The sequence below is a fragment of the Lipotes vexillifer genome, unplaced genomic scaffold (genome assembly GCF_000442215.2).
Source record: "Lipotes vexillifer unplaced genomic scaffold, Lipotes_vexillifer_v1.1 scaffold39, whole genome shotgun sequence".
Lineage (NCBI taxonomy): Eukaryota > Metazoa > Chordata > Mammalia > Artiodactyla > Lipotidae > Lipotes > Lipotes vexillifer.
The window spans coordinates 765,294-791,320 of NW_006787038.1; the positions used below are offsets into that span (position 1 = coordinate 765,294).

At 51.0% G+C, this 26,027-nt stretch overlaps 2 protein-coding genes across 2 annotated transcripts; both read right to left on the reverse strand.

Annotated features, from left to right (window-relative positions):
- Positions 1 to 21: 21 nt before the first annotated feature.
- PNMA1 (PNMA family member 1) lies at positions 22 to 1,461 on the reverse strand. Its single transcript, XM_007459715.1, has one exon. It carries the CDS (start codon positions 1,186 to 1,188, stop codon positions 127 to 129), a length of 1,062 nt encoding a protein of 353 aa, XP_007459777.1. The 5' UTR covers positions 1,189 to 1,461; the 3' UTR covers positions 22 to 126.
- A 5,111-nt stretch (positions 1,462 to 6,572) lies between these two features.
- Positions 6,573 to 25,801, reverse strand: MIDEAS (mitotic deacetylase associated SANT domain protein). Its single transcript, XM_007459716.1, is given in 13 exon segments — positions 6,573 to 6,773; positions 8,270 to 8,479; positions 9,697 to 9,846; positions 12,304 to 12,392; positions 13,112 to 13,187; positions 13,662 to 13,765; positions 13,900 to 14,042; positions 14,539 to 14,605; positions 16,537 to 16,882; positions 22,658 to 22,957; positions 24,138 to 25,352; positions 25,560 to 25,595; positions 25,598 to 25,801. Coding segments are annotated over 13 exon segments (3,141 nt in total).
- Positions 25,802 to 26,027: the final 226 nt, after the last annotated feature.

A 26,027-nucleotide genomic window follows, 5' to 3' on the forward strand; every position in this document is an offset into this window, starting at 1 on the left:
CCCCCCCCCCCCCAAACAACATGGCTAAGTCTTTACTACTAGGAGACACACCTGTAAGACAGCACAGAGACAAAGAACGAAAGCAGCTGTGATCTAGGTCTGCACTAAAGCCCCTTTTCTGGGGACTCAGAAGTGCCCCTCCAGGCCTAACTGCAGGAGGGCAGCCTCAGCCTCCTCCTCCTCTTCCTTGGCCTCCTCCTCGCGGATCTGCACCAGCAACTGGAAGAGGTTTGGGGCTGGCCCTTCCGCAATCCCGGTCAGCCACAGCTGCCTCCGGATGGCCCCGCTGTGGTTGGCCCCGGCAATGACCTGCTCCAGGCGGGCTTGATTCACGTTATCTTTATCTATGGCCCCCTTCTCCACCACCTTCTGCAGCAGAGGCTCCAGACGAATGACATAAGCAGATAACTTTTCTCCCGGGTTCTGGTAAGTGTTCAGAAATCTGACCTGCGCATCCCTAGAGCTCTCCACGCTCCCAAACACTTGCTCAAGCGCCTTCAGGCATTCGGCGGTGGTAATCGCAGGGTTGCTGATCTTGAGGATGCGTATGACATCAGCAGCAGGGCCTCTAAGACTCTCCATCAACCGCCGCCTCTTTTCCACATCTGACACCTGCCACTCCTCTATGACCTCATTAGTGTGCTCCAGCCAGGGATCAAATGTCTCCTCTCCAGGCCCCAGGATGTCCCTCCCGGAGAAGAGTGTCAGCTTCTTGTACCATATGGACTCAACAAGAGGCTGAATAACATTATCCAAAATATAGTTTAGCATCTCTGCTGGCATATCTGGGCTTGGGGCCGGAGTGGGGTTCTGAAACCCAAGGACACGGGCAACATCCTGCACGGTCCACCCCTCTCTTGCTAGGAAGAGGTGCAACCTTTCTAGAAATTCAGCATCGGAAGTCGGGGGCTTAAAGACCACTTTCCACACCCCTCCTTTACCTGGCATCTCCCTGGGGATCGCGGTGTAATCGACAGCACCAGTGAGCTCTAACAAGGCTGCTTTGGCATTCTCTTCCCTCCAGAACATTCTCCCAAGCACTCGATAGGGCACCTGGGGCATCGCAGCCTGGAGGGTCTCTTCGATTTCAGCCTCGTCACAGTTCACTGGGATCCCCCAGACCAGCAGGGCTCTCTGGGAGTTCACATCCATCCCCCTACACCAGTCTTCCAACAGTGTCATCGCCATTTTGCCAACTATCAAGGGCCCCAATTTTACAAAATACGGGTTACTGTGGTTCCCTGTGCTCTAGGACTTAGGACAACAGCAGACACTCCCCCGCAATATGCCCGAGGAGTCAAGCTTCACGCAACCACGATTAACAAACGACACCAGAGTCCTGCTCTCGTCCTTTCGCTGCCCCCCAGTGTCAGTCCTCCGCGTTCTCGGAGCGAAGCCTGCGGGATGCTCAGTTACGCGGCCACCGCCATCTTGCGTCTCTGGTCGGGGTCCGCGGGCCGGGTCCTCCACCTGCAGGCAGGGTGTCGCGTCGCAGCTTAGAGGCGAGGAGTGAGGGCGGGCGGCGAAGGCAGGAGCCGCCGGGCTCTAGAGGCCGCCGGGGTGTAATCGCGGGGCGTGGTCTTCTGTTCTCAGCCCGGGCGCCAGACACTCGCGGCTGCTCCCGGCGTCAACCGCGCTTTCGCGGTCGGAGCCGGGCCTTCAGGCGCGCGAGAAGCCGCTTCTCTGCAGACGAGAACTGTGCCGCCCCCGGAGGAAGAGACTATTCCGAGGTCGCAGCGGCGGCAGCGGGACCAGCCCGAGAGAGGCTCCTTCGTTGGCGCAGGTGCCCGTCTGGGCTGCGAGGACAGCCGGGGACCCAGAACACAGGCGGCGGAGGCGCGGGTAGGATGCGGAAGCAAGGCAGGAAACGGCGCAGACGAAGGCAGGCCGCGGCGACTGCGCGCCCGGGCTGCTGCAGGTTGAGGCGGGAGGGCGCAGCGCGCCTTCCGGCTGGTCAGACCCGCAGCCAGCCGAGGCTTTACGGCCGCAGTGGAAGGCGGGGCCGGCCGGCAAGCGGCTTTCGCCCCGCCCCGCCCCCGCGGCCGAGCCTGCGCAAGCGTAGCCACGGCAACGGCGGCCCAGAAGACTGGCGACCCGAGTGCTCCCGCGGCCCGCAGAGGCGAGCGATTGCCTTGGTGCCAGCAAGGGGCTCCGGGCATTAATTTCTCTGACGGCGCGTTTCCTTTTTCACATTTTCCAGATTTTTTTTTTTTCTCACAAAGCACTGTATTTAAAAGATGATAATATAATACTGGAGTGGATTTAAGATGATATGCGTCCGTCAAGGAAGATTGTCTACTCACGTCGCTCGTTCAAGTCAATGCTGTATAAGAAAATACCCTATACCATCTGATCGCACTCTGCAACCTCCGCGAATTTCATCCCAATGAAACTAAAACGTTGTAAGTGTGCCGTGTGTTTGTGTGAGACACTGAGTTGAGACTTTTTCTTGTCTAAAATTTTGTAAGAATATCTAGATCTATTTAGTAACCTTTGTAGCCAGGCAAACGCTAATGTGTTATTTCCCTTGTCCTGGCATCATTGACAGTGAGCTGATAAAACAGAATCCTTACGGTTCAAAAACGTCAAGTAATCCCTTGCAAGCAAACCAAGGCCTATTTACGTCAATCCCAGATGGTGAAAATCTCCCCAGAAGGACACAGCATTCAACTCTGAATTTTTAAAACCTTATTTAATAAAAGGTTTAAAGATACAGAAGAACATTCAAAAGTAAATAAGTTACATAGGTACATTACAATCACATCAGCAAGATTTTCTTTAGTGTGTTAATTTTTTTTATAAAAAGCACACAAAAAATAAAATCTTCAGTCTGGTCTATCACAACTGTACAGCAAAAGAGGTCATATTTATATATATGTACACTATTTTAATATGTAACAGTCTTTTAAAAAAGGGTGCCACAGGCAGCAAACACACAAAAGGCAGTGTCTGATATTTTTCAAAATAAAAGGAATATACTTATTTATATGCTATTAAAATATTTGTACAATAATTACAGACTGTCAAGGCTATTCCTGTGCTCTGTCCCCTCCAACAAGGCCTTCGACTGAGAGACAAATGAAAAGGTGAAACAGCTGCAAATTGTGAGAGGCAAACATTAACACAGCAAAAATATGGGGAGGACATACAATTGTTTTATAAAAATATGCATACTTCCTATAAACCTAAGGAGTTAGGCTTGCCAGTCTGGTAATAAATACCGTCCCAGAAAAGTGAGCCCCAGTAAAAACATACTTAAATAGCTGAGGCTTGAGTATGTGTTGTACTCCTCCTTCATCTTAACATCTGGCACATGAGAAGAAAGAGGTTAGGTCACTAAGGCAGTTAAATATAGGGGATCCCTTTAGACGTAAGCAGCACACGACCTCTGTGCCAGGGGTGGAAGTGGGGTAGCAGAAGGGATGGGTGTGTACCTTAGTTGTGAGGGGGGCTGCTGAAGGCATGGAGGACAGTGCTTCAGCACTGTCTCCGTGGGTGGGTAAGAGACCTCAGAAACGGTCTAGAACAGAGGCACTAGGTTAGTTTCATGCCCTTAGCTGAGTGTAGATGGAGGCTGAGAGATGGATATGTGAGATGGTGTGGGGAGGACATTATAAAGCTGAAGGTGTTTGTCATTTAACTTCTTAAAGCAAAGAACTCTGAATATAAGAAAAAAGAAAAAACAAAGTAGCCTAATGGTTCACAGGGAGAAAGCACCATAAGGGATATACCTATGCCAGCTTCTATGGGTGCACCTACTTTACTGGCAGGTCACTTGCCACAATTGCATCTGCCCTCTAAACATTTTACCTTTTACACTGCATTCTAGATATAAATCCATTCTGGAGCATAAACCCTTCTAAAATACGGTGTTGGGTGGGGTTAATACAGAGAGGTACCATCTTGATTTTCTCCACCTATATTCACCTGGTCTGGTCTCCATGAGCTTAGAAGAGGAGAATCACTGTGGACGAAGGAGGTTTCTGTTACCACATGTCCAAAAAAGAAGCCTGAAACTAAATACGGTTTAAATAGAAAAAACCTTGGGAAACTTAAGTAGCACTTTGGGGCAAAGCTGTGAAGGCACTCATATCACATATGTGATTTAGAAGAGAGCCTAAATTTGCTACCTTCCTGTTTTTGGAAGGTATACCAGATTTTTGCAGTCTTGGGCCGTTGAGCTTGTAAAAAAGCCTATGGAAGAAACTAACTGGGAAGTTAGAGGTCTAGGTAGCCATCAGAAGTTGGGGAGGGGGGAGAATTTTGTTAATTCCCATAGCTGGGCTCATGTATAACCATATTTATGCAAAATGAATGCTAATACATACCTGATAGTGCATAGTTTGGAAACAAAACTCCCTCCCCACTCCCAGCTACCAATACGACGCCTTTAGGCTATCTCAGAAGAGTAGCAGAATGAATACTTTTTGGCTCCTTCCTAACATGGATTCACTTAGAACTTCTTTTACACAACTAAAGTTGAATAGCAAGATCAGAAAAATAACTCAGCCCCCCTACGGGACTGGCAAGTGAAGGGACCTCCAGAATCTTCCAGCCCTTCCACTTCAGTGACTCCACACCAAATATGGCTTCTTCAAGCCAGAAACAAAACCAGAATCTGGCTTCCAGCCAATCCCCTCAAGCTACTTGAAAGTAAGCCAAAGAAGAGGTAGCAACAATAACTGCCTTTGATCTCCCTTGATCCTGCTAGTCTCCGTGTGCCTTTGTGACATCTTCCACCTTTCCACCCTCTTTCAGTGCTACTATCATTCCTGTTGGCAGAACGAGGGACTTTAGGGTCTTGGAAATGTCGGGCGGGAGGGTGGTGCCAAGAAGGTGCCTTGTTTTGGGATAAATGCACTTGGGCCTCTGGAAAGGAGGAATCCCCTGGTCCCTGAGAGGATGTTAAAAATTAAATATTAAGAATAAATAAATAGCTCCCAAATGACACAAGTCAAGGAATGAAGGCTCCTGTCTCATCTGGCTAGGAGACCTCCCCCTCCCAGGGAAGGATCCAGAAATCTCCAGCATGCAGGATTGAGGGCTGAGCTATGGATATCAGCACTAGACCAGGTGGGGTGGGGTTAGGTGGCAGCTGCCAAGGGCAGGACAGAGGCAGGCAAGAAACTTGCACCAAGGAGGAGCAAGCTGGGCCTAGGTTGTGCTCCCTTAGCAGCCTCCAGGGCCCAAAGGTATTTGGCAAAAAGGTGGGAAGCAGGAAAAGCCAAGGCTTATCAAAAGCTCCCTCAGGCCTAGCCCTGTAGCAGCCCTGCAGCTTCCTTCCTCTGCACAGTTTCCTTCCCTTCAGCAGGCTGAGAGCTTGCAAAGAACATTGGCTCCTTCCCAATACATCTGAGAAAACTTTCCAGCCCCAGCAAGCTGCTAGCGAGCAGCAAAGGGATAGGCACCAGTCCTGGTCTCTCTCCCTGCACCTGTTCTGGCAGCCTCCCTCCCACGGAGGACGTGGCCTCTCTGAGGACATAGTCACTGGAGCAGCATGGCCTGGACACTGCCTCACAGGAGACAGCACAGATGCCAGGCTGAGCTCCCTCTCGGAGATGGCTACCACACTCCTTCCCACGGAGTCCCTCTTTCCGGGGCTTGGGGCAGGGCCTGTACAGGTCCCCTGGGGCGGGGGATTAATGCTGCCAAGGGGGCGCGCTTGTGCTTGTCTCTCCATGGTGACCTAAGGGAGCAAGGGAAACAAAGAGGGAGAGAAGCGACCTCGTGGCGTGGCGGCAGAGGTCCACGTGAGAGGCAGCTGCGGCAGCGCGGGAGCCCCTCCCCAGGGGCAGCCCCAGCGAGCAGGGACTCTCCCAGTCCCAGGAAAGCAGGAGGGAAACTTGCGACAGACCAAATGCAAGAGAACTGGATCCTGCAGCCCTTAACACTGCTCCTGGGCCCTGTATAAGTAAAAGAGCCGTTTATTTAATTGTATCCGTTTTGCAGAGACAAGTCCACGTGATCTCTCCCTCCGGACGTTCCAGTGCTGGCAGAGCGTCTCAGGCTGGAGCAGGGCCCGGAGCCCCCGGGCGTCAGCCCCTCTCGCCCGCGCTGCTCTCCTCCCTCAGGGCCGGCTGGTGTGGGGAGGCGGCCGCAGTGGCCGCAGCGGCCGCGGCCTCTTTCTCCTTCTGCCTCAGAGCGGCCGCCTTCTTCTCCTGCTCGGCGTGGCTCTTCATGTGAGCGCTGCGGCTCTTCACCTTGTAAAACACCCTGTAGCCGGGAAGGAGGGGCTCCAGTAAGAGGTCTGTCTCCACCCCTGGGACCTCCAGGCTAGAGCACCTGCGTGCGTGCGTGCGTGTTACGGGGGCTCCCCGGCCCTTCTGGCTTGCTCCGCGCCACGTGGTCTAGCCCCACCCTCCAACAAGGGGACCGATAGGCTCCCGATTCAGTGCCATCAACCCTCTTCTAAAAGCTGCCAAGGGACGTCACTGCCCGGGGAAACCCTCTGAGCCAATCAGGAGACAGGGCGAAAGCTGTGACTCCTCCTACTTCTCCCCAGGAATCGACGTCTGCCCCTCCCCCAACCGCAGCCAACCTACCAGGTCCCAGTGGAGACTGGGTCTGCCTTCTTACCTGCCACATTTTTTACACGGAAAAGTATTCTCCTGATTCTGGCTCTTATTAAATGGCTCTGGTTTTTTCTTCTTCTCCGAAAAAGGAAGTGCCCTACGTGACTTCCCTGGCCCCTCCCTTGGCTTCTCTGAGGCCTGGCCACCTGCAGATCCAGGGGCATTGGATTCGTGGCTTCGGAGGATGAGGATGTCATTGGCCTGGAGAGGGTCAAACAAGGAGAGCTAAGAGATTTGGGGAAGAGAGGATCCCGAATTATGGAATATCAGCGAACAGAGGGCTTTTAAAGATCATACATTCATTCCAAATGGTCCCCTAGCATCCTCTTGAATCTTTCCAGTGACAAGGCACTCACAGCTGTTTTCACAAACTGCTGGTACCGTAATTACGTGGGACAGCCCTAGCTGCTATAGGACTTCCTGATGCATCTGACAGGGGTCTTGGTGTCTCTGTTAATGACATGGGTTCATGTTTTCAGTCATTTAGTCTATTCATGACTTCATTCCATAAATGACCTTCAAATCTGTGTAACATGCCAGGTTACACAGGGGATACAGAGGTGACAGGAGCCCCTGCCATCAGAGAACTCACAGTCTGAAGGGACAGACATGCAGGCAGTTAGCTCCTGACAACATGAGCCACCATGGGAAACGCCAAGCAGGTGCCAGAGAGCACAGGACACCTGGTGCAGACCTGGAGAGGTGCTGCTCAAGGTATGCGAACCATGGACCTCGGGTTAGGGGAACCCCACATGGCCATTAGGAGTCACACACGTGTGCACTGGATCAAACCACACAGGAAAGCATTCATAAAAGTTCAGCAGAACTCAGTGGCGTGTGTACACTGAGCACAGCTCTTGGAGAAGGAGCACAGACAAGGCTCAGAAGGGAGCAAACAGCTGTGTGTCTACAGTTTGTGAGGGTTTTCCTGCAAGTTTAAGTGTACAACACAAATTAAACAAACAAACAAAGACTCTCATAGTAGCTCCGCAGCAGACCCTACCCAGCCCTCTCTCTCTTGGGGGAACAGCTCTGGCTGGTATGTCTTGCTTCTTGGCCTGTGATGTGGTGGACAGAACACTGCACTAGGAAGACCTGGGGTGGGACCTCAGGCAAGTCACTTAGCATCTCTGAACCCAGCTTCCTCCATCAGCAAGGTGAGGGCTAACACTTTATGGGGTTATCGCAAGGGATGAAATGAGATAATGAACAGGAAAGCACTTCGCAGACAACACGCGTGAGGTGCCACTGTTGTTATTCCCACTGTCTCATCTCAGTTTCAGAATTCTTGTCAGGGACACGGCTCTCTTAGGGGGAGCCCTGTCTGAACTGTAAGTCAGGAATGCTTCCCCAGTGTCCCACACACCTGGGTTTTCACAAAGCCTTTTTCCTCTGTGACTCAGATACAGAAGCAGTATAGGGTAAAATTAATAGCGGATTCTGAAGTCAGGCTGCCTACTAGCTGTCTTATCTTGGACCTCAATTTCCTTCTCTGTAAAATGGGAATAATGACAGTACCTACTACATGGAGTTATGAGGATAAAATGAGTTAACAGCATAAACTATCTAGTGCTTTCCTGCCATGATGATGATCATGATCATCATCATGTTCCTGCTCTGCCCTCCCTCCCACACCCCTAGGCCCGGCTCCAGCCGTCCTCCTGGCCCTGGGCTCCCCCAGTGGAGGTCACACTTACCGACTCATTGGCCTGTAGTGTCTGCGTGGCTTTGACAGCCGCTGCCCGCCGGCTTCGCTCTCGCCCCTCTTCCTGCTCCGCCTTCTCCTGGGTCTCTGGCATCTCTTCCTCCTCCTTTCTGGTCTCCTTTACTTCCTTCTTAGGCTCTAGCCTCTCTTCACTTGGGGACTCTCTTCTAGGAGGAGGCACCCTGGGGAACTTCTGGGAAGTCTATGGGGGACAAGAGCAGGGCAGTGAGCCTACAGCTCAGTGATGCAGCCACATGCACCGATTCTGACCCGGCCAGGGGCTCACTAGGCCTTGCTAGTCCTGCTAGCCTGGCTTGGACCAGTGCGGCCTCCTGTGCTAGACTCTATACTCTCCCAGCGCTAATCTGCCGGTAAAATGAGAGAGAGCCTTGAGGCCTGGAAGCCCTCAGGATGACACCAAGCACTTGAGATGGAGCTGGGGCAGGGAGGGAGCATGCCAGTCCCTCCCCACAGGCCACCTGTCCTCTTGGGTGTGTCCAAGAGACACATTCTAGGGCAGGGTGGTCTGGTGGAACCAGGCAGCAGCCTTGAGCTCCATTCTAAGCTATCTTTGTAATGTTTTCTGTATCTCTACCCCCTTCCCATCTGCAAGTGGGAACTAAATCACTCCCTGTCTTAGAGCAGCATGTCACCAAGTGTGGACTTGTGACCCCAAGATGATATTAGGTGGATACATGGACACAGAATTAAATAACATTCTCTTTTCACAGAATTGAATAACGTTCTCTTTGCAATTCTCTTTCAATCCTGATTATGTCAAGGACAAAGTCTAGAGTTGGTATTAATGTGTCTTTTATACTGTTCTAGACTTAACAAGGAGAGGTCAGGCCTCATCTCAGAGCCTCGGCAGGTAATAGTATCTGGCTAGAATTTAATAATATTGTTTGTTTTTCATATATATTTATTTTTACCAGTACCTTCTATGGCAAGCAACACCGGTTTTCAATTTATGATTGTGATCTAAAGCTTCCCTTGAGTAAAAAATGGGTTGATTTAAAGAAAAATATTAAAAGCACAAGTGGTGTATGGACATGACAAAAGTAGTAATGGTGACATGTGGTAGGATGCAGATAGAGCAGAATTCGTAAAGGTGATATAAGAATGACTAAAGTTTAGGAAACAGTGTCAGAGGTCTGCTACGAGGGGACAATAAGTCAATGCTGGTGCAAATACTGTGGGAAATTTCCCCCAGTGTTCTGCATCAACACAATACATTATTACGATGACACTGGCAGATAGAGAGGGGAACCCAAAGGTCCAGGGCCAGTGTCCAGGACATCAGCTCCCTGGGGCTGTCAGGGACACTGCCTTCCTCTCTCTGCCCTCCAGGGAGTCCTGGAGAGCTTGGCCTCAGGCTCCCACCTCAGCCTAAGCAGCTGGGGCAGGGAAGGGAGTCACCTTAATATCCACTTCAAACTCTTCCTGGGCCGACTTTTCATCACTTGTATCCATATCCCCGAAGGTTAGCGTCCCATTGCGGCCAATCTTCACCTGCTTCTTGTAGGTGTAGTAGAACTCCACACACTGGGCCACGGTCTTGGTTTGGATCTGGTATGAAGCCAAAACTGAGGTCAGAGTTCCTGGTTCAGCTCACCTGCCTGGGGGCACTCCAGCCTTTCTTATCCCTGCATGCCCCTCCGTTAACCTTAGCAAACACTAAACCCAATAAACCCAGGAAATACAAGCATGTCTCCAACACCTGCTCTGCACAAACCACTGACCAATTCAACACTTCAGCACTATTTTTTTTAAAAAAAGCTAAAAAGGACAACATGGAGCCATTGGGGAAATTTGAATACGGATCATGTATTAGAGAGCATTATTGTGTCAGTTTAAATTTCTTGGGTGTGATAATGGTACTTTGGTTTTGTAGGAGAATATCTTTGTTTTAGGAAATATTTAGGTCAAATGTCAGGATGTCTGTAACTTTTAATGATTGGTTAAAACAGAGAATACCTGTTGTGTGTGAGTTTATTTACGGGCACAGAGAGACAGCAAATGTGGCAAATGTTAACAACTGGTAAATCTGAGAGGTATATGGGTGTTCATTATACTATTCTTTCCATTTTTCTGTAAGCTTGAGATTTTTCAAAATGAAAAGTTAAAGGGGAAAAAGCCTGGGCACCATCCACATTCAAAGCCAGACTAGACCTGGCAACACAGCCTCTCTACATCAATCGGAGCAAACAATTTCATTCCTCCTCAGGGAGCAGTGAGGACAGAGAATTGCCAAACTGCCCTATGTTGGGGAGGAACTCAGGGGAGACTAACACGTAAGCCCTGGAAAGCCTGAAGAGGAAGCAGGAGGCTAAGTCTTGTTCTAACTCTGCCACTAAATGGCTGTGTGGCCTTAGGCAAGGCTCTTGGTGTGAAAGTAGTGAGTGGGATGAGACCAGATGATCCCCAAGGGCCTCCCAAGCTCTGAAACCCTAGCCCTCCTGTTTCACAAATCCATTTGGCCACTGGGTTTGGTTTCTGGACTACCTCCCCCCAACCCCCAAGCTGTTTTCTCTGACTCTCCCCCACCTCCCCAGACTCCCAGAGTGCTCAGCCAGCTGCTGGGCTGCACTGGGAACTGGGGTGTCCTGTCCACAGAGCCCAAGGGGTCAGTGAGGGCCCTCTGTGCATGAGCAGGAAGCAGATATGACTCATCTTCCAGGAATGGCCAAGTCACAAATTTATTAACTAGATCCTGTTTATACTTTTACTATTAATTCCCTCTGATCATCTGTTAGCCTGACTAATGGTCTGCTCTTTTCATTAAGGCATTAGGGGCACCTCAGTGAGCTTCACAAGGCATGTACTTCCGGGCAATATTGCCCAATCAGGGAGCCCAGCAAACGACTGTCCTCACAACAGGGCCCTTGTAGGAGAATTTGTCAGCACTTGGTCCAGGCCCCAGGGCGTTCCTGGTACAACCTACAATCCCAGGAGGAAAGAGCACATTCTAGGAAGCGCTCTTCCCTCAGCTGTCCACACAGCTCACTCTCGCCATAGCCCAGGCTTTGTGAGACAGGGCTGGTGGGGAGATGCAAGCCCTTGGATTAGCATATCACTCTCCCAGAAGAACACAGGGGGAGGACAAGAGAATCTAGGAAAACTAGGCCCAGGCTTCCGCTACTCTGTCAGCTGAGTTACTGGAAGGAAGGCCCGGGCCTGACAGGAAGTGGGCAGAAGCCCCCTAGGTCAGTTATAGTCACTTGCTAGCTCTCGGTCCCCTCATCTCGGGGTGACTTCTCCTCCCACTAATTGTGGCCTTTGAAGTACTCCAGCCCCTTAGGATGGCTCACCTCTGCTTGCAGCCCCCCTTCTCTTCCTGTTCTCCCTTAGGCAAGTCACTATTTATTTGGTGCCACTGGGTCTGGTGCCCACTCAGGCTCCCCTCTGGACTGAGACTTCAGAGTATGGCCACCCTAGCCTAAGGTGAGGGAAGGGGCTTAGAACCAAGGGGGAAAAGGCCTGATCATTTCCATTCTTGTTTTGTTTAGAAAAAAATGTCTCTGGGGACTTCCCTGGTGGCGCAGTGGTTAAGAATCCGCCTGCCAGTGCAGGGGACATGGGTTCAAGCCCTGGTCCGGGAAGATCCCACATGCCGCGGAACAGCTAAACCCGTGTGCCACAACTACTGAGCCTGCACTCTAGAGTCCGCGAGCCACAGCTACTGAGCCCATGTGCCACAAGTACTGAAGCCCGCGCGCGTAGAGCTTGTGCTCCGCAACGAGAAGCCGCTGCAATGAGAAGCCCGCACGCCGCAACTAAAAAAAGCCTGCGTGCAGCAACGAAGACCCAGTGCAGCCAAAAATAAATAAATGTATTTAAAAAAAAAAAAAGAAAGAAAGAAAAAGAAAAAATGTCTCTGAAGCTACTTAGTGGCATTGACCTAACTGCTTTGTAAGAGGCCTTGGTAAGCAATTGCAGGGCCGCCCCCCACTGGCAGAGGGAGCCCCCAAATCATGCAGGCAGTTCCTGCCCCTCTCTTGCCCCCAAAACAGAGCCCCAGCTCACCAGCTTCTGCACCAAGAAGAAATCCTTCTTGTAGATGGCAATGCCCTTGTTGAACAGCTTTCTCTCAGCCATCTTCCACTGGTCGGAGCCTGCAGGGCAAAGAGGAAGCCAGGGTAGTGAGGGGGTGGGACTGTGAGCAGTGCAGGGGCAATTCTGACCAGCAGAAAAGTGTGAGGTCATCTAGCCGCTGTCTCTGCAGGCATTCAGAGCTGGCTCCACATCCTGCTTCTGTCACTTACTAGCCATGTCGCTTAGCCTCTGAGCCTCACTTTCCCCACTTGTGAAATGGGAACTAGTAATAGAAGCCACCTCACCAGCTGTGGTACAGACTCAGTGAGACAATGCATGTGGAGCCCTTGGTGATATACCTGGCACAGATGGGATGCACCACTCGACGGGGGTCGATACCAGGGACTGCTATGATTATGCCATTTGGTCAACGTCCCTCTTAAAGCACAGTCCCCAGAATGGGACATGGCACTCCAGGGGTCCTCTAAGTTCCAGCACCTGATGTCAATTTGGGTGGCACTCCCTGGGTTCCTGCCCCTTATACCCACACCCTGGGCTCTTCTACCCGGATGGGCTCCCACCTGCTTATGCCCTTCTCCCTTCCCTTGCAGGGCACAGGAAGCTCCTTGAGAGCCACCCCAGCTCTGGTGTCAGTCCCCTCACACTGGATCTTGGCTTATCTGCCCCCCACCTCTCCACCCCCGCCCCACCCTGGGCTGTGACTCAGCACTGAACTGAGCCCCACTGATGCTGGAGACCCCTCGAGGCCCCAGGCCCCAGGCCCACCCTGCCAGCCCACCTGTGTAGTGATAAGTTGCCAATGGGTGGTTGTGGAGCCACAGGGGCTTCTTCAGTAGCAGCTTATTCAGCGTTTCCTAAAAGGGAAGTGAAGAAAAGGTCAAGGCCCTGGCCGGGGTCTTGGTGGGCAAGATTCGGGCCTCTGAGTAGGGTGGGCACCCACTCTTGGCCCTCTTAACTGCGGGGGGGGCAAGAGGTCTGGCAGGATGGCAAGGGCATGGGGGTTGGGTTGCTCAGGGCCTCTTAAAAGAGGAAACACACGGTCCCCAAGGCAGGCAGCCACAGATAGAGAAGGCCCTCAGTGACAGCCCTGTCTGAGGGTGGGGACCCACTACCCAGGATCAGAGACTGGGGCGGACCTTGCACAGCAAAGTCTGTAGTTTGGAACCAGGGCTCCCTCAGGCCGACCCCCTACCATCCCCAACTTGGTTAGACCTTCCTGCCTGCCTCAGATCAGCTCGCCGACAGGCCTGGCTCCTGGACAACACACACACACGGATCCCTGCCAGCCTCCCCAAGGGGCCCTCCCTCCACCAGGGGCAGTGTCTCACCAGGATGTCTCCCCTGGACTCGTGCAGACAGTGCAGGGCCAGCTCCTGGTTGGTGCCAGCTCCAGGGAAAATGCTGGAGCAGGCAGCTGTCAGCAGGTCTTCCACTGGGGAGGGAGGAGAGAAAGGCACTTTTAGGGCTGGGCTGGGCTGGGCTGGGCTGCATGGGGCGGAGCCTAGCCCGCCCACTGCCCAATAGCTGGCCTTTGCCTGCTTTGCCTGCTGGCTCCTGCCCTCTCACCTTGCCTCTGCTTCTCCTGGCTGCTCTCTAGGTCCTCCCATGGCTGCCACACCAAGTCGGCCTTGTGGGAGTCTGCGGCTGCCAAGGCGCGGTCCCTCATCGAAGGGATTTCTGCTTGGAACCGGGAGCCCACGTTGATCCGGCTGCAGGGGCGGAAAGGGCAGGGAGTGAGGCTCCACTCTGTGGGGATGGGGAACCCTACTTCCTCCCTGAGGATGGAGACGATGCGGGGGTAGCTGGCAGGGGCTGAGCGCAGCAAGGCTTCAGCTGGGTGTAAGGGAACCTGGCTTCTATGAGGACAGCCTGGCAAGTGGCACCTGGTGCTGCCAGAAAGGCAAGGCCCAGAGGTTGGAAAGGGGAGAAGCTCCAGGTTTACAGACAGGGAAAGAGTCTCTTGAACTGCCTTCTAATGTTCCTCAGAGGCAAATTCAAACTGAGCTGGTCCTTTCCTTCCCTGTGACTTCCACACAGAAGCTGGGGTGGGGATCAGTGAAGCCCAGGGCTAAGTGCAGAAGCCCAGAGAGGTCTACTCAGCCCCCAGCCCGCAGAAGCCTCCTCTTCCTCGTAGGGCCCACCTGCATGCACCGGACTCCAGCTGGCCACCCTCACCCCCTGAGCCAGAGGCTGGGCTGAACTTACGGCTCGATGCTCACTGGGGTGGCCTCCCCCATCACAGAGAGGACAGGCGGGGTGACTTCAGTGCTATCTATGGGACAAAAGGTAGGTTAGTAAATGGCGCCCTCTGCGCTTCAGCAAAGCCACCCTCTCCAACCCTAGGTGGCTGCTCTTTATGCACAAGAGCCACAGCAGTGGCTCAGAGGTTCACGCTGGGAAATCAGGCACCCTGAGTCCTGGCTCTGCAGCCTGCAATTGTGACAACTAGCTGCGACTTTACCAAATATGTGGGTGCCTCCATTTTCACGCCTGCTGAAAGGGGCTGTTGCTACCTATCTCCCTAGGTTGATGTGAGGATTGAATGAAATCATGCACGAAAGCTGAGCCCTCGATAAATATTAGCTACTCTTATTACTACTGCCACCAGTTCCACTACTAGAGCCATGTTCTGCCCCAGGAGCGCCCACAGTACAGCATTAAGTCCAGCACTCAACTATGGTTGCTCTAGTAAAGAGGCTGAAACTTGCGCCACACAAACGAGGTGGTGAAGATCACTGTTTCATAATTATCTTGTCACTTCCTTGCTGGGTTCTCTGCCTTGGTTTCTCCCGAGCTAATCTTAACGCCCTGTGTGATCAAGACACTCTCTTGCTCCAAAAGCAAAATCTGCTGGCTCCTCTCTGCAACCTGAGAGAAAACTTCAACTCCTCAGCTCAGTGTTCAAGGCGGTTCCCCTGCCAGCTATGCATCCCGCCACCGCCTTGCCTGGACCGTCCATCTTCGCATGCCGCTCCCTCATGGCCCCTCGTGCTCCCTGCACAGTCCCACCTCTGGGCCTTTGCACCTCTCCTTTCTTCTGCCTAGTGTGCCCTCCCCACCTGCTTCCTAGGTCAAGCTCAGCTATAACCCCACCCTCTCTTCGATAAATGCTTTCCTCACCACTAGGGCTAGCAGCCTCTGCAGGCTTCACTCACTGACTGCTGATCCCACTCTGCCTGAAACTTCTGCTTTCCTGTCTCCCAGGCTTTCAAGTCAACGCCCTAATGACCCAGCACTCTCTTTAGAACAGACCACGGTGTCCCACACATTACTAGTGCCCTCACAGGACCCAGTTCAGGCTTTACACCTGAGTGCAAGAAAAATCCTCATGGATGGACAGACCTCTTCTTTGCCGCCAAGCTGGTCCCTACAGCGACTTCTTCCTGCACAACCCAGGCAGGGAGAGAGGCTTCCAAGCTTCCAGTAGAAATGGAAGAGCCAAAGGCCAGCCAGCCCAGGGTGAGCCATTTCTCACCCAGACACCAGAGAGGCATGCCACGATGAGGTCAGGGTCAGAGGTTAACCGCACTGCCTCACCCCTGTGTTACTCTCAATCTTCTCTATCACCCTGAGATAGGATTATCCCATTTTTCAGGGGAAATGAATTCTTGTGTGGAGTGGGCAACATTTTTCAGCAATTCACCACCCAGGCCAGCTAAAATGTCTGCTCTGGGCCAAAATGACTGTTCGAGAGACCCAGGAGACAGGATCTGCCACCTAATAATAAGAACAAATGTGACACGCCAGGCACAGTGTAAAGTGCTTTACGTGTGTTAATGCATCTGGACCTCACCACAACCTTCTGAGGTAGCTATTAGGTTGAACCATAGGAAACTGCTGTTTGTGGTTCTAAAAATAGCTGAATACATATTGGCAATTTCATCATTAACCAAACACTACTAACATCCTCATTTACATGCTGAAGAAACAGAGACCCAGGGAGTTTAAATCACTTCCACAGGGGACGGAACAGTAAATTGTGGAATTGGGATTTAAGTCCAAGCAGTTGGGCTGACACCTCCTCTCCCCAACCACAGCGTGTACTTGAGCCAGGACAACCTCCTTCTCTCTCTCAAAGGAGACAGTAGAGCCCCATTTCCCACAGCATTCCGGCCGAAAGCCGGCAGTGCCAGAAGCTGTCTTCCCTACCCACCGCCATCCCACAATGCCTGCCCTCACGGCTGCCGAGGGGGGATCACTCACTAGACCGGAGCAGGGTGCGATGGGCACTCTTTGGCGTGATGGGAGGAGGGGCTGGGATGCTGCTGGTCGACATGATGGCATTGAAATAGAGTCCGGAGCCTTCCCGCACGGGGCTGAGGATGGGGGGTGGTGTATAGGGGGGCAGCTCAAAGCTCCGCTCGGAGGGGTGGTCAGCTAGGCGGACAGGGGAGCGCAGGTGGCTCTGGTACGGGGTGATGTTGGAGTAGACGGGAGGGGCGATGAAAGTGCCCGCCTTGGTGGGGATGATCAGAGGTTCAGGCCTCGGCCGCTGCTTTGGTTTCCGCACTGAAGGTTCCCCCTCCAACTTGATGTTCATGTCCTCAGCCTGGAGAAGGAAACAGGCCAAGATGGCTCAGCCACCTACATCCTGGGAAAAACTGAAGTCTTTTTTTTTTTTTTTTTTTTTTTGCAGTACGCGGGCCTCTCGCTGTTGTGGCCTCTCCCGTTGTGGAGCACAGGCTCCGGACGCGCAGGCTCAGCGGCCATGGCTCACGGGCCCAGCCGCTCCGCGGCACGTGGGATCCTCTCGGACCAGGGCACGAACCCGTGTCCCCTGCGTCGGCCGGCAGACTCTCAACCACTGCGCCACCAGGGAAGCCCCATAAAAACTGAAGTCTTGACCACTGCTTGCCAGTTTCACCTTTGGAACTTAGTCTGCCCACCACACCCACTAAGGCAAGCCTGAGACAGGAAGCAGATCCTAAAGCCCTTCTTACTGTCTCCTCTAGGTAAGGGGTCAGCACACTGTCTATGTCAAGGGCCAGATAGTATATATTTTAGGCTTTGTAGGCCACACACATATTCTTCGGTGCATATTCTTCTTCTTCTCCTGACCCTACCCCCTGCCCTTTTAAAATAATCCTTTGAAAAGCGTAAAAAATAGTCTTAGGGCTGGATTTGGTTCACAGGTCATAGTTGCCAACCCCTGCTATAAAGTATGCTACAGGGCAGGGAACTATTGTAGTTAAGGGCCAGGCCCTGGAACTGGATTGCTTGGACTGGGATCTACTTCCTTTAATTACCACTTAAAATACTTAACTCTGTGTGCATTATCATTTTTAACATGGGAATAACAAATGCCTACCTAATGGGGTAGCTATGAGGACTAAATAAATTAATACATGGAAATCACTGAGAACAGTACCTGGTACAGAGTAATTACTCAATCAATACTGACTACTATCACTACTTAAACTCCAAGCTCTGCATTAGATGGAGGCCCATATCACGTGCCAAGACCCAAGCTAGGCATGGGACCACAGAGTGAACAGGACAGCCCTGTCCTTGAAGAACTTTTATTCTCATAGTATCAGTCCTACTTTTGCTGTCAAAGGTTAGCCCTCCTGGCTTACACTTCTCCCTGCTTGGTATGCCTTGTGGGCCTCCATACAGAATAGAGGGCAGGGCTGTACAGGAATAGAGGCCTTTCCTTGCTGCATCCCTATCCTCTCAAGAGAGAATGGAGCCCTATACAAGTGAGTGACATCAATCATCTCCCTGGGTGCACAGGTGAGACTGGCCACACTGACTGGGCCCAGGAACAACAGGCTTTCTCCCCCCCCAGGTTCCAGCTCCCACAAGACCTTCCAGCAGAGGGCCCTGAGTCCCCCAGGAAGCCTTGGCCATGTCTTTTAGCCATCTGTGCCCTCTCTGGTCTTCTATAGACTAGGAAGAAATGACATTGCTCATTCTCTCCCCCTACGGGGAACCATATGATTGCACAGAAAAAAATGCAGTGGCGCCAAAGGCCCCCAAACTTCTAGACAAGAAATCCAACATGAACTCAAGCTAGCTGTAATGATTTGTGATTTTATAGGGAAAATGGATTTAAACTATTCTAAATATTTGACAATATTTTTCATATTGATTTTGTGTTTATTTATTTTGGCTGTGTTGGGTCTTCGTTTCTGCGCACGGGCTTTCTCTAGTTGTGGCGAGCGGGGGCTACTCTTTGTTGCAGTGCAGGGGCTTCTCAATGCAGTGGCTTCTCTTGTGGAGCACGGGCTCTACTAGTGTGGGCTCCAATAGTTGTGGCTTGCGGGCTCTAGAGCGCAGGCTTGGTAGTTGTGGCGCACGGGCTTAGCTGCTCCGCAGCATGTGGGATCTTCCTGGACCAGGGCTCGAACCCGTGTCCCCTGCATTGGCAGGCAGATTCTTAACCACTGCGCCACCAGGGAAGCCCTCATATTGATTTTTTATGTGTGATGACGTGGGAAGGAAGGAAGGAAGGAAGGGAGGGAGGGAGGGAGGGAAAGAAGGAAGGAAGGGAGGGAGGAAGGAAGGGAGGAAAGAAGGAAGGAAGGGAGGAAGGAAGGAAGGAAGGGAGGAAGGAAGGGAGGAAAGAAGGAAGGAAGGAAGGAAGGAAGGAGGGAAGGAAGGAAGTAAGGAAGGGAGGAAAGAAGGAAGGAAGGGAGGGAGGAAGGAAGGGAGGGAAAGAATCCTTATGTATGGTGTATTTCAGGTACAAAACCAAAGTATTTATGGATGGAATGATGTGATGTTTGGGATTTGCTTCAAAAAAAAAATCCAGTGGCAGGGAGAAGTAGAGGTACAAATGAAAGAAGATTGGTTGTATTTTGAAAACTGTAAAAGAGGGTGATGGCTAAATATTAGGACTCATTATACCATTTTCTCTACTTCTGTGCATGATTGAAAATGTCTGTAACACAAAGAGAGAGACAGATAGAAAGAGACAGACCTCCCAAAAAGCCTGGTATAGTGAGAGTCCTCAGGCAGGATTCAAGAGATCCAAATTCCAGGGCTAGCTCTGCCACTACTTGGCTGTATGATCTTAGGTAAGCCTCTGGTCTTTTCTGGACCTATTTCCTCATCTATGAAATGGGTATGTTGAGCTGTGTAGTTGCTCAGGCTCCTTCCTGCCATCCTCAGGACAAGCTGCCCAAGCCTCTAGCCTCCACCACAAACTCTCTCCCAGCCAGAGAACAAGATTCCAGAGAGCGGAGACTGTGCTACTCATGATGATCTTGAAGCTCTCCTTTCTGTTATAGACAACAGGCATGCAGGCCAACTCTCCAGTTGCGAATGACTAATAAAATCTAGATGCTATACAAAACCACATTTCTGCAGGTACCAGAGAACAAATTAGTTGGCAAAGAATTAAAGAGCCAAGATCCAGGAAAAAAGAAGGAAAGCCAAAAAGGTGAGCCCAGCATTTAGAATTGTGTTTTCCCTAGAGATAGATGCTGTTATGGAAGAGACAATGGAAAGGCTGAGAAACTGAGTAAAGCTTTTAATAAATTCAAGGAACCAGCAGAATAAAAACTGGAGTTTAGAGCTTGCCAAGGAAGGAGAGCCTGGTGAACCCCTAGGCTTTGGATTGGGACTCCAAAGGGCTATATCCTCAGAATAAAGGTGAATCAGATATAGATTAGTTCTCAAATGGAATAATGCCCAGCTTCAAATCATCTGATTAAGTTAAAGTAATCCAGGATTGCTTGTGCTCTTTGCTACCTGTCAGATGCAGAGACAAATCCTCTCCAGTAGAGAACAGCATCCAGAGTCTTTAATTACCTCAACAATTTTTCATATATAATGTCTGACATTCAATAAAAAATAGCCAGATATACAAAAGAGTAAGATGTGATTTAAAAACAAGAAATAGCAGATAATAAACACAGACCCACAGGGATCCCATTAACAGAGCTATGAGACATAAACTTTAAGAAGACTATGCTTGGGAATTCCCTGCTGGTCCAGTGGTTGGAACTTGGCGCTTTCACTGCTGGGGCCCATGTTCAATCCCTGGTTGGGGAACTAAGATCCCACAGGTCATGCGGTGTAGCCAAAAAAGGAAAAAAAAAGAAAAGAAAAGAAAACTATGCTTAAGTTATGCAATAAAATAAAAGCCAAGGTTGAGAATCTCATCAAAGAACTAGAAACTCTAAAAATGAACCAAATGAAAATTCAGGTTACTGAAAAATAAAATAACTGAAGACAAGAATTCAATGAATGGGCTTAACAACATGTTAGACACAGCTAAAGAGAGAGCTGGTGAACTGAAAGATAGGTCAGACTTAAAAAAAAAAGAAATGGGGCTTCCCTGGTGGCGCAGTGGTTGAGAGTCCGCCTGCTGATGCAGGGGACACGGGTTCGTGACCCGGTCTGGGAGGATCCCACATGCCGCGGAGCGGCTGGGCCTGTGAGCCATGGCCGCTGAGCCTGTGTGTCCGGAGCCTGCGCTCCGCAACGGGAGAGGCCACAACAGTGAGAGGCCCGCATACTGCAAAAAAGAAATGGAAAACACAGAAAAGTGCATGACACACAAAATAGGGGATACAGTGAAAAGCGCTAACAAAACGTGTAACTGGAGTCCCAGGAGAGGAGACAGAAAATGGAGCAGATGCACTCTAAACAGGATAAATACAAAGAGATCAATACTTAGGTTTCACAGCAAAACTGCTGAAAACCAATGACAAAAAAAAAAAAAACTTGAAAACAAGATAAAAAGATACCTTACATTCAAAGGAGCAACAATATGGATTATAGTGATTTCTCAGCCTGAAAACAATGGAATGACATCTTTAAAGTGCCAAGAAAAAAAAAAAAAACTACCAACACAGAATTCTCTACCCAGCAAAGTTATCCTTCAAAAATGAAGATGAAATAAAAACATTTTCAGACAATCAAAGACTAATAAAATTTATCACTAACAGACTCACACTAAAGGAACTAAAGGAAATACTAAGGGATGTTCTTCAAAGAGCATATAAATGAACTGAGATGGAAGCTTGGAGATATGAGAAGAAATAAAAAGCAACAAAACACTCTTAAGTATTTGAATAAATCTAAAATGAACAACAACTGAACAAAACCATAATGTTATAATGTCCTATCAATGTTAAAATATAGGGAGAATGAAGTCATGTCAATAATTCTACAAGTTAGGGGTTAGGGGAAAATGGAGTTAAAGGGTTATAAGAACTCTGCATTGTCCAAGAAGAGGCAAAGCACTAACTTATATTAGATTTCAATAAGCTAAGAATGTATTTTAATCTCTAGGAACGCTTCTCAACCAGAGGATTAAGCTTTAATGTCATAAGGCATTCACTATGTAATAAGTTGACATCTCTCCTACACATCTAGAATGGTACTATGTACCATCCTCCAGATCACTGAGAAAATGGTCACTCAAATACCCTTCTGTAGGGTTTAATTCTCTAATAGAAATCCAGGTAATAAAAGCTGCTATGGTAATCACTAAAGGAGTAATACATAAGTATATAATTAATAAATTAATAAAGAGGGGAAATGGAATAACAAACCCAATCAATCCAAAGGAAAACAAAAAAAGAGGGGAAAAAAAAGGAAGAAAGAAAAGGCAGGATGGGATAAGTGGATGGCAGATTTAAACCAAAGTTTATCAGTAATTACATTAAATGTAAACCGTATCAATGCTCTAACGAAAAGACAAAGGTTGTTAGAACAGATGATAACAAACCCCAATTATAAATCCAGTTGAAAGATACACCTTAAGTAGAAGGATACAGAAAGGATGAAAGTAAAAAGATGGAAAAGATACACATCCCATCCTCCTCCCACCCACACTAATGGAAAGAGAAATATCTGACAAAGTAGACTTTAAAAGGCAAAAAGATTACTAAAAATAAAAAAACATTTCATGATAAAGTGTCTAATCCAGTTCTAAATAGCTATGCAATTAACATTGCATCAAAATGCATAAAACTAATACTGACAGAACTAAGAAGAAATAGACAAAACCTCAGTCTTAGTGGGAGAGTACAACATACATGTTTATACTGACAGAACAAGCAAACATTTCTATATCCCAGTACCTAGCACAAGGCCCGACCCATATTAGAGGCCAAATCAAAATTTGCTGACCTGAAATAAAAGAGATTCACACATTCTGGATTTTCCTAAACAGTCCAAATTTCAAGTATAAAATTGTCTCTTTGTCCCTCATAAGTTCATTTGTCCAAAAGTTTTGTTTGGAAAATATAATATCCCCATGCGTGACTTGAATCCCACCTATACTGCCATGTTCTCTTTTTTCCCATATAATATTAGGTCACCAGGAGCACTCAGGTACTGAGCTGCTTGCATGGGGCACCTCTCATACCTGAGCTGGGGCGTCAGTCCCAGGGATACGGGTGGACCGCCTGCGGGTGACGATGACCGACGGCTTGTGTTCAGTGGGGTTCTGTTCAGGACCCTTTCCATCCTCGTCAACACCTCCAGCTTGGGCTGCCTCAGTTGGGTCCACAGCCCGCACAGGCACAGACACTGGGATTATGAGGGGTACCATCCCGCTGTCCTCTCGTGCTCGCTTGGCAGCTAAGGAAGGCTCAGAAAACTCCACCCCACACTTGGTAGTTGAAGCCAATACACTTTTCCGCTTCTCCTCAGAGCCACTGGCATCCTGGAGAAGGAGAGAGAGAGGAAATGGAGACGGTTAGAAGGTAAGTCCTGATCTGCTGGTCCGGGACCCCTAATCCCATTTGATTCAGGGACTCAAAGACACCCATGATGGTTCCCAATGGTCTTTGGCAACCTGGCCTTTCCCTGACCACCTTTTCCCCCACCATATTCCCCAATACTCTCCATAACCTCCCTTCTGCCAGGTTCTCCCATCCTGGCCTGGAGCAGGAATCCCCAGATGGCCAACTCAGGCCAAAAGTGGCTAATCGATATGTGTTTTGTTTGGTCTACACGGTGCATGGCATGTGAAATAGTATCTATATATTCAAAACATATCTCTGCAAAAGAAAGCAAGCAAGGAACCTGTGGCAAGGTAAGGGTGGTCTTTGGATCTATTTCCCCACTGGCAACTGGCTGGAGTGAAGTCAAGCTCTGCAGCCTCCTACACATAGGTCTGGCCCTATAGGCTTCGAGGGTTGAGACCTCCAGTGAGGGAAGGGGCAAACACTGGCTTTGGAGTCAGATACTAGCTTCTGTCCTACATTTGTGACCTTGGGAAATCCCACTTGGGCCTTAGCTTCTTTAGCAATAAAATGGGATAAATGCCAGCATCCCTCTCATAGGGTTTGATGAGAAATTACTTGTGATCAAAGATAAGAAACTCCAGGTACAACATAGGTGCTCAAATTCTATTCATTCTTCTTCCCCATTTAGATTGTCTTTTCTTTCCAATCAGCTTTACTGCTGTATAATTTAAATGCAACAGAATGCACCTATTTTTAATTATAGTTTGATGCATTTTGACAAGTATAACCACCTGTGTAACCACTACCACATTCTTGTCTTTTAGCATCCTGGATCTGGAAATGGTTTCACCTCCCTCTACTTCCAACCCTGCAAGTCCCAAAGGAAGACGGCAACCCACGATGGTGTATTGCATTTTCCTGCCTGCAACCCTGTATGTGTATAAAACCCATCTACCCTTCAGGTATGGATACACCTACTTAGAGATTCTTTGCATGCAGAGTTCAGAACTCCCTGAAATGGATGGGTTCTTTCATTTCCTTCAATGAAGGGAGAAAACTGCCCTTGTGACCCTGGAGTCACTTGCTCTCCCCTGGCCCCAGACACAGCTCGCCCTGCCCTCCGCCAGGTCTGTGCCCAGCCCATGCCACTCTCACCTTTGTGTTCTGCAGTGAAGCCAGCTCCACTGCCTTCTGGGCCAGGGTCAGCAAATTGGCCTCCTGGGACGCCCGGCGCCTCCGTCGAGTGCTCTGGATCACCCCACCCCGTAGCACCTGCCCACAGTCCCCTGTGCCCACAGCCCGCGTGCCCTCCTCGCTGCCCATGGCGGGAGCCTCCCGCTCCCGGCCATTGGGTGCCAGTCTCTCCCCGTCCGACAGCAACTGCGACTCCCTCAGCTCCAGTGGGAATCCCAGAGCTTCAGGATGGGGCTGCCCCAGGGGGCCGGGTGGTGGCTGCTGCAGGGGCCAGTGGTGCAGGAACAGGTTGCTGGCGGGATCCTGCCCAGGTTGGGTGCCGGCCCCATCCAGGGTGGTGGAAGGCAGGACGCCCTCCTTAGAGAGGCGGCGGGAACGGCGGGGAAAGGCGATCTGGGCCTGAGGTAGCACAGGCTGCGGGGCTGACTCCTGCAGGAGGGCCTTGCGCAGTTCTGGGTTCATGTCAGGGTTTGGGGGGAAGGGGTAGGGTGCCAGGCTGTGGTGAGCCAGGTGGGACTGACTCAGTGGTCCGGCCGGCTGCAGGCCAAAGTCCTGGGGCTGCTGAGAGGGTGGCTGCTGCATGGGGTAGAAGTTCTCAAAGAGCTGCATCTGGGGAAGGGCCGCTTGCTGCTGCTGCTGCTGCTGCTGCTTCTGCGGTGGGAAGGCGGCGACGGGGTTGGGCGGCGATGGGCCCTGCCGGAAGACCTGTCGGTTCACCTGGTGGCCGAACGCCAGCTGGAAGGGCTGCAGGGGCAGCGTCTGGTTCGGCGGCTTCTTGGCCACATGGAAAGAGTTCAGGGGTGCCTGGGGCCGCCCAACCTCCAGCTGCACCTTCTGCGGCACCATTGGCCGCACAGCGTTCCCAAAGCGGTCCAGCTGTGGCCCCCCTGCTTTCTCCCGCTTCAGTGGCTCAGGGTGGTTATAGTAGGTGGAGACCCCCATGCCAGGATGAGGGCTTCCCTTGGGTCCACTGTAAAGGGGCAGGCTGTGGCGATTCCATGTCGAGTGGGGCGGAGGCTGGCCCGGCTGCTGCTGCCAGCCGCTGTCACTGACACCCCCAACCCCTCCACGCTCCGGGCCCCGCCCTGGAGCCATCACAGAGTTGGGCCACTTGACCGAGCCCACCTGCTGAGACAACATGGTTCGCTCAGACCCATACACCACGGAGTTCAGTGACTTGGTCCGTCCATGTGTGCAAGTCTGTAACAGGGTCTGTGCCAGGACCACCTCCTTCTGGGAAGTTGGAGCCAGGGCCCCCGCTTGCCAGCCTCAGGGTACCAGCGAGAACCTCTGTGATACGGGGAAGCCACGGGGAAGAGGTTAGGGCTGGGACACACACTAGTTCTCAGAGACGGTGCAGCCCAGCCTGCGAGAAGGAGAAACATATAGGGACGTGTCCACAGGTGGTGGAAGCGCAACGGAAAGCAAGGGAGGGAGGCGGGGGCAGCCCCTGCTGGACCCTCGTGCGCAAAGTAAGGCTCCTCCTTCACTCTGGACGGTGGAGGGGCCGGGGGCTGCTGTGGTGCTTGCAGGGATTGGAGCTGCTCCTTGGCAGCTGGTTCCTGGTCCCCAAAGAGGCAACGCTTCCGCCTGTTCTGAGCCTTGGGCTGGGCCTGGAGGTTCATGGTGTGGCCAACTGGGCCCCGGCAGTGAGACCTACTTCACCAGTTGCCCATCCCCTGGGGGATGGTCCTGCTGGAAGCTTGGCCGTAGTCCAGCAGCCAGAGGGGGCAGAGGAGACGCTGGATGATGCGGTCAGGCACGGGGAGAAAGAACTGCTGGCGCTTCCTTCCTTTTTGCAGAGAGGCTCTCAGGCTCCTCTACTGTTCCCAGTTCATGATGCTCCACAGG

What these genes read in the sequence shown, in the direction of transcription:
- PNMA1 (XM_007459715.1), bottom strand. Translation starts at nt 1,188, where the DNA reads ATGGCGATGACACTGTTGGAAGACTGGTGTAGGGGGATGGATGTGAAC.